This window comes from Phyllostomus discolor, chromosome 2 (assembly GCF_004126475.2).
Source record: "Phyllostomus discolor isolate MPI-MPIP mPhyDis1 chromosome 2, mPhyDis1.pri.v3, whole genome shotgun sequence".
NCBI classification, from domain to species: domain Eukaryota; kingdom Metazoa; phylum Chordata; class Mammalia; order Chiroptera; family Phyllostomidae; genus Phyllostomus; species Phyllostomus discolor.
Genome location: NC_040904.2, coordinates 216,824,699 through 216,840,763, shown reverse-complemented (window position 1 = coordinate 216,840,763; position 16,065 = coordinate 216,824,699). Strand labels below are relative to the sequence as shown.

Genomic DNA, 16,065 nt, shown 5'->3' with positions numbered 1-16,065 from the left:
GGTCTCCACCAGTGCTCTGGCTACGAGCTGGGTCCCACCGAGAGAGCTACACGTCCAGCTCGCACCACCAGACCTGGAGGGGCCACCCTGGGGACCCCTCAGGTCAGCGTGTCAGCGTCCCCAGCACTGACCCCCGCAGGCCCTGCTGCCGCGTACTTGGCCTCGCAGACGACCACGAGCAGGGCCCTCCCTCCGGGAGGGATGAGCCCGCTGGGCGCAGGCTCGGCCGCCGGCTCCCGCGAGGCGCTCTGCTCTCTCTCCCCGCTCTCGGCTTCGCAGGCACAGCCCCCTGGAGGGGAGACCAGGGCGGGGGGAGTCGTGTCTGAGGGGGTGGCGTGGAGGACACACGTGCCCAGCCCGGCCCAGCCCAGGGCCAGGCAGAAGCCCACAGCCAGCCGACAGCGGGCAGCTGTCCCCGGTCTGGGGCCGCCTGCAGGTCCGGAACCCGAGAGCCCGCGGCATCAAAGGAGCCCAGCCCCCGTCTACCTGGGGGGACGGCGCCACCGTGGCTCACGCCGCTCTCTGGCGCCCGATGGGCCTGGGCGTCCCGGCCGCCGTCTGCTGGGTGGACGCCGCCCCCCGCCTTCCCGGGGCCGGCTCCCGCAGGCGCGGGTGGGCGGCGCTGGGTCCTGCGCAGCGTGTGGAACCGGAACTGCCGGGCCCTGTCCCAGCCGGCCAGCCTGCAGCTGACCAAGTGCTGCGGAGCGTCTCCCTTGTTCCTGCACACGGAGGGCGGGGCTCGAGCAGCGGGCCTCGGGCGCCCACACGCTCAGCCGTGCGTGTGACACGGGGCTCCCCCGGGACCGCGGGCGCAGCCCCGCGGACTCACTCTATGCAGAGCACCATGCTCCTGCTGCCGCCCTCCTTCACGGTGCCGAAGTCGGTGGCTCTCGTCACTTCGATGTTGCCTTTGTCTTTCAGTAACTGGGCCTCGCAGACCTCTTCCGGAGCCTCGGCCTCAGCGGCAGTGGCACTGTCCCTGCAGAGAGGCCCGGATGGCGCCACGGGCTCAGACTGCGGGGCCTCCCCTTGCCCTGTGAGGTCATGTGTTTGAGGCCAATGTGGGAGCAGCACCCTGGGCCAGGCCTGGGGTTAGCCCCTGGGCCAGCGATGGCCAGCACCCCCTCTGGCTGGCTGCCCTGACTCACTCCGCTGCCCGGAGCCACGGAGGAGGCTGCCCTGGTAGGGACTGGCCACAGCCAGGAGCCAGCGGGCCGCGCCTGCCCAGTGTGTGCAGCAGGTGCATGCGCACCCAGCGGGCCCGGCGCCTCTGAGAGCTAGGTCAGCCGGTCACCGAGGGGCAGGAGGTCAGGGCTGGGGAGGACTGGGGCGGTCCAAACGAGAACGAGCCTGAGGCTGCTGCTGGACAGGGTGGACCAGGTGAGTCAGGCCAAGGGGCAGCCGGTCTGCACCCCTGGGTTCTGGGGCTCGATTATGCAGCAGGAAATGAGCCTGAGGTTCCGTGAGGGGGGGACGGCATGCACGTGTCACTGGGCGCCAGGCAGTGAGCTGCCCGCTGAGGGGAGGCAGGTGGAGGAGGGAGGTCTGCGGCAGGGAGCCCCCCGCCACGCCAGCCTGCTGGGCGGAGCTGCGGCCCCTGGGGCGCCGTGGGAAGGACGCAGGCACGAGGAGTCCAAGGCCGATGAATGCCGACGCAGGGAAGGACAAGACACAAACCCGCCGGACAGGGAGACCGCCCAGGGCAGACCAGGGGCAGCGCGGGGCCTCGACGCGGTCACCACGGACACCGGCGGGAGACGCCCGCTTCCCACCGCTGCCGCCGCCGCCCCGGTGGCACGAGGGTGTGGACGGCAGCCGCTCACCCAGCCGCATGGGCCACCGTCGCCCTTCCCGCCCGGCCCGCGCAGGCCCCCTTACCGCCTGGCCACCGGGGTCACGCACAGGGCCCGCCACAGGTAGCAGGACTGGCTGCTCTCCACCACCACGGCGCTGACCAGGTCGTGCCTGCGCGGCACATACCCCTCCGGGAGCCGCACGGAGTCCAGGGTGAAGAAGACGCTGTCGTCGATCACCCCGTTCCTCCCCCAGAGGCTGGAAACGCACACCTGCGGGCGGGGTCAGGTGGCCTTCCCTCGCCCGGGGCCCCTGCAGGTGACGGCGACGGGGAACCTCGGGCGAGGGGGAACCTGGTGGGGGGAGGGGAACCCTGCTCCTGGAGGGGAAGCGATGCCCCAAAAATGACGCCAGCCGTGGGGACCTTGGAGCCAGGGCCCCCATACGCCGCCACCCTCACCGGGGCCCCGGCCGCACGCCCATCCCCCACTGCCTGCGCTGCCCGCAGTCAGGCAGTCAGGACTTGGGCACGAAGTGCCCCACTTAGGACGTAGCCTGGACACCACGCCGGGGTCTTCGGTGGCTCCAGGGCGCCCGGGAGAGCAGGCTGAGGGCGGGCCAGCGCCTACCCTGTCCACACGCTTGTACCGCAGCGGCTTCACCAGCAGGGCCTCGCTGCTCCACGTGCCCGGCCGGATCCAGTAGGTGGCCTCCACCCAGTCCCCCTTGCACGGCTCGAACCCTGCAGGGCGAGGCAGGGCAGGGCAGCGGCGTTACCGGGTCTGTCCCGACTGTGGCGTCTGGCCCGACCGCGCCTGGCCCCTCGGAAGGGGCGACGGTGCACGGGCCTCCCTGCTCTGGTGGGGACGCGCGGTGCTCTGCGGCAGGGACGCGTCTGCCACCGGCATCTCCTCTGGACCCACCCAGCCGCACGGCCTCCTCCCCTCGCCCCACTCTGCCGCAGGTCCTTGGCCAGGCAGCAGGTGGGCACGGTTGCAGAGCCCGTCGGGTGCAGACACTCCCTGTGTGTTTATCACGGGTCCCCAAGTGTCCTCAGCAGAGCGAGATGTGCTCGGTGGCGGACCTGTCACCACCGTCCACTTGGAGGGGTGGGCACCCAAGGGTGGGCAGTTTCCTGAGCCCAGGCACCCTGGGTTTGCAGCTCTGCCCAGACAGTGTGAGTGCCCCTCCTGCCTTGGGGATGCGGGGTGCTGGGGATGCGGGGAGGTGAGGGCTGGCAGCCATGCCCACGCAGCTCAGGCCAGGAGCCCGCCGTGCCTCGCAGCCCCGGGGCGTGCCAGGCAGCTGTGCGGGGGCTTGCACCCCAGCCTACAGGGGGCCAGGCCCGCTGGGCCCCGCTGGCCGGCCCGGCGGGGGAGCTGGGAAGGTCAGTGACGTACAAGGCCATCCTGGGCAACGGCTCGGCTGTCCTGATGAAGACAGGAAAGGGCAGGGTGTGGGGCGGCTGCAGCCTCGGGTCGCTCTGCAGGGAACACGTCTGCTAGCAACACACTCGAGAGCCAGAGGGTGTGGCTGGGCACTGAGTTTGTTTTTCCAGGAAGCTGGTGATGAGCACACGTGAGCCAGAACCCTGGGCAGGGGCTGTCCCTCCCGGGGCCATGGGGGCAGGGCTGGCGGGCGCGGGGCACCAGGGACCAGCCGCCCCAGGCCAGCTGTGCAGCAGCAGGACTGTGCTCAGGGCCCCATGTGACACACGAGACGGGCTCTGCCCGGCACCCGTTTACCAGCCATGGCAGCTGGCTTTCATCTGCAGCCTCCTGGGCACACACCAGGGGTGGGGCAGCCGCGGCTCCCACAGAGTGTGCTGTGGGGCTCTGTGCCAGTGACCGGCCACCAGGAATGCTGGGAGATTAAAGTGTGTCAGCATGTGCCACAGACAAGGGCTGCATGATCAACAGTAGGTGGTTTTAATGTGCCCAGGCATTACTTCTCAACCCCCTAGAAAGAACTAGTTTTGGAAACAGTTTCTGATCAGTACTGCTTTTAAGGTCTGTTTGTGTGACATTAGTTTACAAGACGATGTACAGGTTTTGAAAACGAACGTCGTCTTAGTGAAGCCCCACACCCGCCCTCCCCTCGGAGCCGGGCCCCAGGTCGAGTGCAGCCTGCTCGCCCTGCTCGCCGTGGAAGAGGAAGGGGCCGCCGTCAAGGCCCAGGGCAGCCCAACCCCCCCTCAATCCCCTCCCGCCCACCAGCTGGTGCCTGCTGGGGGCTAACCCCAGCCATGAGCCAGAGGTCAAGGCCAAGTGGTCCACACAGGGCAGGCTTGGAGTCGGGAGACTGCCCAGCACCCCAGGGAAGGAGCCCTGGACTACCTGTGGCTCTGGGGTCCCGCAGACGGTCTCCCAAAGGGTCCACCGGACTTCCTCTTCCTGTCACACGCAGGGGCATAAACCAGTTTGGTTTGAAAACGAGGAGTGATTCCCAGTCAAGATGGCGGCACAGGTAAACCCCGATCCCATTCTTGCACAACCACATTAAAATTACAACATGTAGAACGACCATCACTCAGGACCGTCAGAAACCACGGTGAGCGGGAGCCTGACAACCACAGAGTCAAGGGAACCACACCCAGGCAGACTGGTAGGAGGGGCGCAGATGCAGAACAGGCTGGTCCCACAGCCGTGTGCGGTGGATGGAAGCTCGGGAGGGACATCCTGGGAGCGAGGAGTCCCCGCCCCACACCAGGCCCCCAGCCCAGGGTTCCGGGATGCCAGGGAGATCAGCCTCCACAGCCTCTGGCTGCAGTAACCAGGGGGGACTGAGTCGGGGGAAGAAGCCTGGGGAGTCCAGAGCAGGTCCTCTGAGAAGGCGCACCCCAGACCCAGCCCTCAGGTTCCCTCCTCTGAGCCCCAGCACCGGGGCAGCAGCTCCAAGGGCACCCGTGGCATCCAGGGAGGGAGTGAAGGGGCTGACATCACGGCTGGGGCTGGGGGGCAGCTGTCTCCCGGACAGGAAAGTCGGCAGAGGCCACTGTCCCTCTTCTGAGCCCTCCCCCCACAGAGCTGGCAGGCAGGTGCCCTCTCTGAGACTCCACCCACCTGGCTGACACTCTTTGCCCCACCCTGAGATCCCCAGAGACTCTGTCCGACCCAACTTACAGGCCCACCCAAGCTGTTAACAGATGCTTTTCCATATGAATGACAGGTCTTGGCTCAGGCTTCACAGCTTCCTAAATCCTCTCAAACAAGCAGCAGCTGGCCTCATTGAGCCCCAAGCCCAGCACTAGCAGCAGCCAGCCTAGGTTCACAGCTCGGCTTCACCTGGGAATCTCCCAGCCCGGCACAAGCAGCAGCCATCTCAGATTGCTTTGTAGCTCAGGCAGGGTGGCCCCTGGCAGAACACAGGTGGGGGCTGACCTTGTCCTGCACCGCCCAGGAACCCCCAAGGCCTCTGCACCCAGTGGTCAGCTACAGACCACATCAGAGCACACCACCTGCCCCTGCACAGCTGATCCTTCTCGAAGGGTGGAGGGTGGTGGTCAGTGGTCACAGCCAGTCCTACTAGCTGATTGGCCTGGGTAAGTCCCTCCCATCGGCCTGCCAAAGCAACCAAGACTCAACTACAAGAGGAGGGTGAGCTCAGCCCTCACAAAGGGTGCACCTCGAGTACCCAGGTTGGGTGATGGGGGAGGCTGTGCCACTGGACCCTACAGGACACCTACTGCATTAAGTCATGCTACCAAGACATGGAGTCAAAGCAGCTCTACCTAACGCATAGAAACAAACACAGGGAGGCTGCCAAAGTGAGGGGACAAAGAAACATGGCATAAATGAGAGAACAGATCAAAACTCCAGAAAAAGAACTAAACAAAATGGAGATAAACAATCTATCAGATGCAGAGTTCAAAACGCTGGTTATAAGGACACTCAAGGAACTTAGTGAAGACGTCAACAGCATAAGAACGATCCAGAAATGAAGGACACACTAATTGAAATAAAGAACAGTTTACGGGGAAACAACAGCAGAGTGGATAAAACCAAGGTTCAAATCAATGATTTGGAACATAAGGAAGCAAAAAACCACCAAGTAGAACAACAGGAAGAAAAAAAACCCCAAAAAGACGAGGATAGTGTAAGCAGCCTCTGGGACAACTTCAAGCGTTCCAACATTCGCATCATAGGGGTGCCAGGAGAAGGGAAAGAGCAAGAGAGTGTAAATCTATTTGAAAAATTAATGAAAGAAAACCTCCCTAATTTGGTGAAGGAAACAGACATGCAAGTCCAGGGAACACAGAGGGTCCCAAACAAGGTGGATGCAGAGGCCCACTCCAAGACACGTAACTAAACTGCCCACAATTAAAGATAAAGAGAGAATCTCCAAAGCAGCCAGAGAAAAGCGGGTAGTTACCCACAGGGGAGCTCACATAATACTCTCAGCTGATTTCTCAAAAGAAACCTGCAGGCAAGGAGGGACTGGCAAGAAGTGTTCAAGGTCATGAAAAGCAGGGACCCACAGCCCAGGTTGCTCTACCCAGCACAGCCGTCATGTAGAATGGAAGGGCAGATAAATGCTTCCCAGACAAGAAAAAAACTAAAGGAGTTCACCATCACCAAACCGTTATCACGTGAAATGTTTAAGGGACTTGTTTAAGAAAAAGATCAGAACTACGAACAATAAAACAGCAATAAATACGTATCTAACAACAACTGAGTCTAAAAAGCAAACCAGGCGAAGAAGGAGGACAGACAGAATGACGGACACGAAGAGCGTTTCGGTGCCGGCCCGAAGGAGCGGGAGGGGAGGTGAGGGGTGAAGGCGTGCAAACGTGTGGTTTCAGAACAGCCGCGGGGACGTCAAGCGCAGCATCGGAAACGGAGCAGCCACAGACCTTGCACACGTGACCCGTGGACGTGGTCAGTGGCAGGGGCATTGCCTGTGAGAGTGGGGGTGCTAGGTGGAGGGGGCAGAGAGGGAAGAATTGGGACAACTGTAATAGCATAATGAATATATTATAATTAAAAAAAAGAGAGAAAAAGCAAATAAGGAAGTAATCAGACTTGTGCGCCAGGCTGGGAGCTCAGGACAGCCGGGCGCCGCAGGGCCGCCCCCGCGCACTCTGGGCACGGAGGGTGAGGGGCGAGGCCGCCTCCACGCGGGCCTCGGGCTCTGACCTGGGCCAGCGGTTCCTGCCCGTCCAGGGCCACGCTGCTCTCCGGGGCTGGGTGTCAGCATCTGCGGGCGCCCTCCGCTGCCACAGCCAGAGGGTGGGGTGGGGGCTGCTGGCACCCAGAGGCCAGGGAGGCTGCCACACGCGCCGTGATTCACAGCGCACCCGCACAGCAGGGCGCGAGCGGCCTCCAACGACCTGCGCTGGGCACGAGGACGAGGACGCAGCCGCAGGCTGGGCCCCCGATTCCACGGAGGCCGCCTTGGCCACGACGGTGGGGGGTCCACTGGAGGGAGACTCACGTGTAACCACTGAGCCCCCTGCTGCTGCTGCTGCTGCTGCTGGGAACTCCCACAAGCATCGTGTGTGGGCCAAGATCCCAAACACCGCCCTCAGCGTCCGAGACCTTCACACTGTTCAAGGTTGACAGGCTCCCGGGCGGCACCCCACACGCTCGCCCCTGCCACCCGCCTGAGCTGGACCTCACTGAGGTCACCCAAAGGCTCTCGGAGGACGGATCCGCATGCCGCCTGGCTCCTCTCCGAAGGGCCTCAGTCTGCAAAGCCCCTGGCGGGAGCCAGGGCTCCGAGCAGCCCCCGCTGGAGCCAGGCACCAGGAGGAAACCGCGCCCTCACTCCCCCGAAGGCAGCGAAAAGGCGGCCCCACTCTCCCTTTCCGCACTGTGGGGCGCCGGCCAGCAGGGGGCCCTGCCTGCACGAAGGAGCCTGAGCCTGGCAGGTGCCGTCCGTGCTGCGCTCGCGCTGCCGACACCCAGAGGTGAGGCCGTGCCACCGGCTCCACCACCCACTACTGGCTGCAGAGCCCATTTCGACCCTGCTCACAATTTTCTCATTGGAGAACGTTCCGGGTGGTCGCCAGGCTCTGCGGCCACAGTGTCGGCAGCTGTGCCGCTGTCTCCGGGCGGGAGCATGTTTCCCACAACAGGACCACGTGTGCTGGGGCCGCCGCCTGCGTTCCAGCGGCCGTCCTCAGGGGACCTTTCTCCTCGGCACCTGCCAGCGGTGCCCACGGTGTGAGCCACGCCCCCACCTGGGCGTGGCTGCTGTTGGCACGGTCACTGGGCCAAGACTCCTCTGGAGCTGAGCCACTGCAGGGCTGGGGAGTCCCAGGGGACAGGGATCTCAAAACCCTGGCCGGCCACCGCCAGTTCCACTTCTGGGACTCCCAAGGTCAGCCATCAAGTCGGCCCCAGCTTTCATGTCCGTGAACAGCAGCAGAGCCGGCTGCCGGGCGGGCTGAGCCCATGTCCTCCTGCCCCGGCAGCCCGGCGGGGAGAGCTCCCGCTCCGCCAGCAGGCAGCCTGCAGGGCGCGTGGCCGGAAGCCGGCTCGGAAAGCACCTCCCAAGGAGCTCTGCCGACCTCCGCGGGGTTCCGAACGGGGCCGGCCTGTGTCTCCCGCGGAGGAGGAGCCGGCTCTCGCCGCCCGTGGGCCCCCACAGCCGCACCGCGCGGCCCACGGAGACGGCTGTGGGGTGAGCTCGATGAGGGGTGCAACACGCTTGTTCTTCAGGGGTGGAAGCAGAATCTTGGGTCAGCTAAAACAAATGCAACTAAACACGGATGTGTATTTTGGGGAAGTTACCAGGCTACCCCCAAGCCGCACCTGAGAACAGGTGCGGGACTGTAAAAGTGACAGCACCTCTGTACAGACCCGTGGTGGCAGCGATGACGCGAGAGGAGCGGTCACCCGGTAACGAGGGGCTGCACCCCACGCACGAGCACAGACCACAGAGCATCTGCCCGACAGGAGAGCCCCGCATGCAGCCCCCTGGCCCGACCCTGAGACGCTGCTCTGGTCCCGGCCTCTCGGGGGCACATGTGAGCACTGGGAGTCTCAACCATAAAAACAAAACAAACCCACAAAACCCACTTTCATTGATTTTGTCATCCTCACCCAAGTACATCTTCTCCTTGCTTTTAGAGAGAGAGGGAGGGAGGAAGAGAAACATCCACTGGCTGCCTCCCGCACGCACCTGGGCTGAGGATCAAACCTGCAACCCTGTGGTTACAGGACGAGGCTCCAAACAACTGAGCCACAGAACCCACTTTCAACTGTGACGTGCAAACCCACCGGCCTACCTTCGCAAACACTCTGCAGAGAGAAGTACGTGGTCTGGTTGATGTAGCCGGCGCCCTTGGTCAGCGAGGTCACGCAGCCGATCAGCACGCGGGGGCTGGAGTCTGACAGCCCCCCTCCCCGGGCTTTGCTGTCCTCTTCCCACTTATCGGAGACAGCTTCCACCTGAGACACAGACAAGCCCCCATTCAGACCGAGACAAGGGAGCCACAGGGAGGGTAGCCCCCTACAAACTGAAGGCTGGTCCCCCTTACAGAGGGAGACGCAGAAACCCTCCACAAAATACTAGCAAACCGAGTGCAGCAAAATATTAAAAGGATCACGCAGCACAACCAAGGGGGGCATTGCCCAGAAGGTAGAGATGGCTCCGAGCACGAAAATCCAACCACGTGGTGCGCCCACCGGCAGAACCAGGGAAAACACGCCGCCGTCTGGGGTCACGCAGAAAAGGCCCCTGACAACACTCGGGAAAGCGCGCTCTCATGATGGAGCGCTCCACAAACTCGGCCAGAAGGGGGCGTCCTCACCATGACAGAGGCCACGCGGGCCACTCCCGCAGCTACCCGCCAGCCAGTGGCGACAGGCTGGAAGCTTTTCCTCAAGATCAGTAAAAAGGCAAGACGCCTCTGTTCGCCACTCCTGTTCAAAACACCACTGAAGTTCCAGCCAGAGCAATGAGGCAAAAGAAAAAGAAAGAAAAGTAAGAAAAGAAAGAAAAGAAAAGAAAAGAAAGGAATCTAACCTGATGGAAAGGAAGAAGTAAAATAATCTGTTTGCAGATGGTTGGATTTTATATGTAGAAACCGTTAAACATTCCATTAAAAACTGTGATAGCTGATAAATGAGCAAAACTGCAGGACGAAGATTCATCACACAAAAGTCAGCTGGATTTCTGTACACTTGCAATGGATAATCCAAAAAAGGAAATTAAAAAAAAAAAAGCAATTTGGTGCATGCGCTAACATCAAAAAGACCAAGATACTCAGAGGTAACTTTAACCCGGGGCGGGGGTGGGGGGGGGACCTGCACCCTGGGAACGGAGACCCGGGTGAGCAGGAGACAGCGCGTCCGTGGACTGGAGCCTCGAGGTGAAGACGGCAACACCGTGCTGAGCAGCCTGCAAAGTCAGGGCACCCCTGTGGGAGTCCCCTCGGCCCTTCTCCAGAAACAGAAAACTCGTCCTAGGACTCAGAGGGACCCTTAGGGACCCTGAGCAGCCAGAACAGGCTTGAAAAGCAGGACAAAGCTGGAGGCTCCCCACTGGATTTCAGAACTCGCTAGAAGCGCAGTCATCAAACACGGTGGCGTCGTGTGACCCGGGGACAGACGGGGACAGAGTCCAGAGTCAGACAAGCTGACACGCACAGCCCACTGTCAGCAAGGGTGCCGAGACCACGCCACGCGGAACGGTCCTCCCCACTGCGAAGCCTCCTCCAAGGAGGACGCCGGGCACCCTGGAGCCGACGGGCAGAACAGCGAAGGCGAACCCGCCCCAACGCCTCGCCCCAGGAGGGACTCCAAACGGGTCCGAGTCACACTCCAGAGCTGACACCGTGAGACTCTCAGGGAAAAGCATGGGTGGAAGCCACCATGGTCTGGGATTAGTGGGTAATTTTTTTAGTGCAACATCAAAAGCACAGGTAACTGAAGATAAAGAGGAGCTCATTAAAACCGAAAACTCCGTGTGTGCAAGGACACTGCCAGGAACAGGGGAGGCAGTCCGCAGCACGGCAGGAGACGCCTGCAAACCACACGTCCGGTAAGGGTGGGTGACATCCAGAGCACACGAGGAACCCCCGTAACTCGGGAAGAAAACCACCCGACTAAACAACGGCCAAGGACTCGAAGAGACGTTTCTCCAAAAAATATTAAATAACCCACAAGCTTGTGAAAAGACGGCTCGATGTCACTGTCAGAAGCCTGTACATGAGAACCAAAAAGACACCGCTCCATGTCCACTAGGACGGCTCCTGCCGACACGTGGACACGCGGCTCAGGCCGGCTGAGATCAGACCCTGGGACCTCCGTGCGCAGCCAGCGGGCACGCAAGACCGGGCAGCCGCCGGGGGAGAACCTGCCAGGCCCTCCGAGGTTCCACACAGGGGACTGCCTGGCACGTGGCCCATGTCCCGTTCCAAGAACATCCGAAAAAGCAAACGGGGACGCAGACAGACACTTGCTCACAACAGCCGAGAGGCAGGAGCAGCCCAGCGCCCATCCCTGGCTGGGCGGAGAGACGCTGCGGCCCGCCCACACGGCGGGGCCCTCCTCGGCCGCACGGAGGAACGAAGTTCTGACGCATCACACGGAAGACGAGCCTTGAAAGCACCGCGCCACGCCCCGCAGGCCAGCCACAAGAGGACACGGGCCGTACGGTCCCGCTGACACGCAGGACCTGAAGCAGCCCGGCCCCGAGGCAGGAGCAGCAGTGAACTGTGTGGAGGAGCTGCAGCCGGGAGGGATGAGGAGTCCCGAGCACGGATGGGGGGGACGGCACTCGGTGCTGCTGAAACGCACCCGAAAACGCCGAGAACGGTCGCTTCCATCGGGTGCACGTCGGCACCGAGAAGCCCCTCAACAAAACACGGGCGAGGCGGCCCGGAGGGCCAGGTACTCGGGCCGCTGCACACCCGCCCCGGTGGAGGGGGCACGCACCGCAGCCAGCGCTGGCTGACAAGCGCAGGCAGGTCCCGGGACCTGGCACCCGGCACCCAGCACCCAGGACCAAGGCTCAGCGCGCGCAGTGCGACGCCAAGGGGTGGGAGCACGGGTGGGGCAGGGGGGCCTGGAGGAGCCGGCTTCTCGTTTCGCAGTGGTCCCGCAGAGCGACCCAGCAGCGCTGGGGTGACAGAAACATTTCAGGTTTGTGCTGCCCGGTTTGGTAGCCACCAGCTACATTTAGCTCTTGAAATGTACTTAGTGCAACTGAAGAATTACTTTTAAACTTGTACTTACTTTTTAATAAAGAATGATTTACTTATTTTTAGAGAGAGGGGAAGGGAGGGAGAAAGAGAGGGACAAAAACATCAGTGTGTGGTTGCCTCTCATGTGGCACCCACTGGGGACCCGGCCTGCAACCCAGGGTTGTGCTCTGACTGGGAATTGAACTGGCAACCCTTTGGTTTGCAGCCCATGCTCAATCCACTGAGCTACACCAGGCAGGGCTGTACTTACTTTTAATAAATTTAAATTTAAACAGCCACACAACTGGAAGCTATTTGTACTGAACGTGATTCTAGGATGTGCGTATTATCTTTAAATTTTGAGAAAGATGATATTAAGCATTAAGATAGCATTTACTAACCAAAATAGTAACAAAGTACATCTCAACCATTTTTAACCTGTAGCTGAGCTGCTTGCCAGCTGCCAAATTATGTAACAAAAACCAATAGCTCTCCTATACAGAAAGAAGAAATTAACTTGAAAACATGAAGTAAAATTATACCGATAATGAAACACAAACATTAAAATTCTTGGAAATAAACTCGGCCAGGAACTCTCGGAACCTGGGTAGAGAGAAGCTCGGACCCGTGAAAAGAGTGCAAAGGGCGGCGTCGGCAAACGAACAGGCGTCGGCCGTGCGTGGGAAAGACGCCAGAGGCTCCGCTTGGTGCGGAGCCTGAACGAGCCACCGATGCAGCACTGTCCAGCCGACAGCCCGCCCGAGCCGAGGCGCCGGACAGCAGACGGCTCTGATGTTGGTCAGAACGAGGGGAGAGCCGGCGTGGGAGGGAGACCTGCCTGCCTGCCACCCGCAGGCACCACCCAGCCGGGGCCCCTGCAGGCATCAGCGCAGACAGGGTCCAGGCGGGGTCCCTGGCCATACGTGGACTTCTGACGCGCGATAAAGGGGCCTCTCCCATCGGAGGGGAAAGTGCACTGCCCTGTGGGACGACTGGTAGCCACGGTTGCCTCTCTCATCGCCTGCACGCCCAGTAGGCTCCAGGCAGAGTAAGTGCATGGACGCCAATAAACAACCGCCCGAGGAAAACCTGAGTGTTTACTCGTGGTGAGAAGCAGAGTAAGCCTCGCTCAGGTTTCGTACAGAGCCCAGAGACTACAATGAGAAGACAGACACATTTAACTACAGAAAGACTTCACAAAACAAAAGCCAAAAGGCTATCTTGGGGGAAATATTTGCAATACTTTCATATAATATTTTTCCTTAAAAAGCTATAAATTCCCTAATACAGAATTTTAATTAAAAAAGTTGGACCCAAGAAAAAATATGGACAAAGGACGTGAAAATAATTCCTACAAAAAAGTGAAACACTGATCTGTTGTAAAACTGAAGTGCACACTGAAGTGACAAGGTCACCGCTCACTGGTGGGACTGGCACGGGCCCAGAGCACGGACACGCGTGTCCTCGCCCACACAAGGCACAGCAGCCCCTCGCCCTGCCCCCGGGAGTTCAGTGTGGCACACTGCCGTGGGAGGGGAAGCAGGTGGTCACCATCGAAAAGTTAAATGTGCCTGCCCTTAGACTAATCATTCTGTTGCCAACAATTTGGAGCACAAAAATACCATTTTTTGGTTCACAGTCCAGTGCTCAGTCCACTGAGCCATACCAGCCAGGGCTCCTGCCCCAAAATACTATTTTTTAAATGAAAAAAGCTGAGTAATAGAACCCACTAGTGGTCTTTGCTACTTGTATTAACAAAGGATGCAATAGTTATTATTTTTAATAATACTTTTTAAAGACTACAAGGCTATATAAATGGTAAGTGTTCTCCACGGTATGACGAGAGAGACAAACTTGTGAATTATAAATTTCCACGGTGTTTGAATGCTTTACAGTGACCACCACTGTTTTTTTTAAAACAGAGCCCGCTGTGAGAAGGAATGCAGGCCCCTCCCTCCCGCACCAGGCTGTCCCAGAGCCCCACCCCCGCCCCCACGGCAGCAGGGCGAAACCCCGCGGCCAAGCAACCTCCCAAGCCGCCCGCGGCCTCACCCTGACTGCTTTCAGGCCACTGGACACTCTGTTTTCCTCCACAGCGGCAATGACTTCCTGCCCCACGTTCAGCAGCGCCTTGCCGGCCACAACCTCGTTGGAGAAGTATATCAGGTCGTCGATCATGCCGTAGTCGCTGCAGTACCTCGTCACCACACCGCGCACGGTTTTCACCTTGGTGTCACCTAGGCAGGTCAACAGAGAGGTCACACTGACCACACGAGTGGGCCCGCCCTGAGTATGGGGCGCCCAGGGGGCAGGAGGACCCTGCTGGGGAGGGTTCAGAACGTCAGGCGTACGAGGCAGGCTGCCCGCCGCTCCCACTCCAGCTCTCCCCGCCGCGAGGCGCACACCCGGGCCGGGTCCCTGGCCACGCTGTGCCGGCTCCGCCTGTGAAAGGGACCCAAGGAGCCGTCCAGGGGACAGAACCGGGAGCAGCGCAGAAACCGGAGGGCCCGGTGCAGGTCAGGGTGCAGCGCGCTGTCCCTGGCGCTGTCGCCTCCGGGGAGCTGTCACTACTGTTTTCTTTCGCCGTCATCAAGGCGGCCGTGGCGGCGGCCGGACGTTCTGTATCACTTAAGGAGGCGACGCAGGCGATTCCGGGCTCGGGGAGCAAACCGGCCCGGGAGCAGGGCATGCCCCGGCGACCCAGTGACCCTCTCCACCCAGGGCCGAGCACGCGGCTGCAGCCGGCGTCCTGGCTCCTCTCTGCGCCCGCTCCGCTGCTTCCCCGTCACAGGCGACCCCTGAATGAGGCGCGCAGGCGACGTCCGGCCCCGCCGCCCTCCCGGAGTGGAACCCTAGCTCGGGCTGCGTCTTCAAGCCCGCACCGCACGGAGGGCCGGATGGAGAAAGGGCCGACGACGGGCCCAGGTGTGCGCCTCTCGGGGAGGTTAGAGAACAGGGCCTGGCTGCGCTCTCACCGGGGCAGGGATGCAGCGGAGGGCGCTCCCGGGCCGCGGCCCGGCCCCCACCTGTGCCTGCCCCAACCCCACCGCAAGCGGCACTGCCCCGCGCGCACCTTCCCGGGGCTCGAGCCCCGGCGGCCGGACCTCCTCCTCCGGCCCATCCGCCTTCCTCCAGAAGAAGGCCACCAGCTTGGCCGCGAGGCGCAGCATGGCCGAGCCACCGCCTGCTCCACGACGCGTCTTGCCGCCGGAGGCTCCGGCACGTGGCCACGTTGCCTCTGCAGCCAATAGGATGATCGTGCCCGCGCCTGCGCCTTGCTTTGTGGAGCTTGGCCAATGGGGTTGCCGTGCTGACGCCTGCGCCAGCAGCCCTTCGACCTTGGCCAATAAGGTTGTCCCTTCTGTGCCTGCAACTGCGCCCAGTGGGGTTTGGCCAATGGGGATCACGGTGCCCACGCCTGTGCCGAGTCCTGTCAAAATTGGCCAATGAGGCCTGCGTGTCCCCTGTGACCGTTAGCAGCCTGGGGTTGGCCGTTGGCGACCGTTAGCGCGCTAGCCGGCGAAGCGCGCGGTGACTTGTGGGAGCGATGCCACGGCCCGGGCAAGGCTCGTACTGGTGGGCGGGGCTCTGTGCGAGTGGGCGGGGCCTCGCGCAGGTGGACACTCCTGGCCTCGACTCTCTAGAAGCCAATAGAGAGAAGATAGTTGACATACACACATCAATAAACCTATTGGTGCAAATGAAAACTGTGTCTTTTATTTTTTGCAGCAAAGTACGCAGACTTTTTTTGTTTTTGTTTTTTTGCCAACCCAGCATTTGCTGAATGGAGGCCTGAACGTGGAAGCCGGGGGAAGAGCTCGGAGCAGGAGCGGGGGGTGGGCTGCAGGGGGAGTTGGTCTGGAGATTTGGAAGAAGGGACTCGTCCCAGAAACTGGTGCTGCCAGAACCGAGGAAGCGCTTCTCAAGTGACCCTAGAGGCTTGAGGCGTCCGCGCCATGACCCTCATGCAAGGCGACTTGTTTGTAAAGGCTCAGAAGTGGTGGAATCTGCTGAGCCTTTTCCTCCCAGCAAAGAGAAGTGCAGAGGCGGGTCTAGAGGGTGTGCGCCGAGCGAAACAGGTCAGAGAAGGACAAACACTGCATGATCTCACTGATACGTGGGATCTAAAGACCAAAGCC

The 16,065-nt window shown here is 61.2% G+C and overlaps 1 protein-coding gene across 1 annotated transcript; it reads right to left on the bottom strand.

Annotated features, from left to right (window-relative positions):
• Nucleotides 1–98: 98 nt before the first annotated feature.
• On the bottom strand, nucleotides 99–15,116 carry LOC118498595 (RNA helicase Mov10l1-like). Its single transcript, XM_036017155.1, has 8 exons — nucleotides 15,000–15,116; nucleotides 13,979–14,163; nucleotides 9,026–9,188; nucleotides 2,424–2,536; nucleotides 1,879–2,066; nucleotides 830–979; nucleotides 487–719; nucleotides 99–289 (listed from the first exon to the last, which is right to left on the bottom strand). Exons 1-8 carry the CDS (start codon nucleotides 15,094–15,096, stop codon nucleotides 99–101), a joined length of 1,320 nt encoding a protein of 439 aa, XP_035873048.1. The 5' UTR covers nucleotides 15,097–15,116.
• Nucleotides 15,117–16,065: the final 949 nt, after the last annotated feature.

Bases quoted from the DNA above. Each gene is read 5' to 3' on its own strand.
- LOC118498595 (XM_036017155.1), bottom strand. From the start codon at position 15,096: ATGCTGCGCCTCGCGGCCAAGCTGGTGGCCTTCTTCTGGAGGAAGGCG. The intron at 720-829 runs GTGAGTCCGCGG...CTCCGTGTGCAG, and splicing joins AGCATGGTGCTCTGCATAGA to GAACAAGGGAGACGCTCCGC. The intron at 290-486 runs GTAGACGGGGGC...TCTCCCCTCCAG, and splicing joins CGGTGGCGCCGTCCCCCCAG to GGGGCTGTGCCTGCGAAGCC.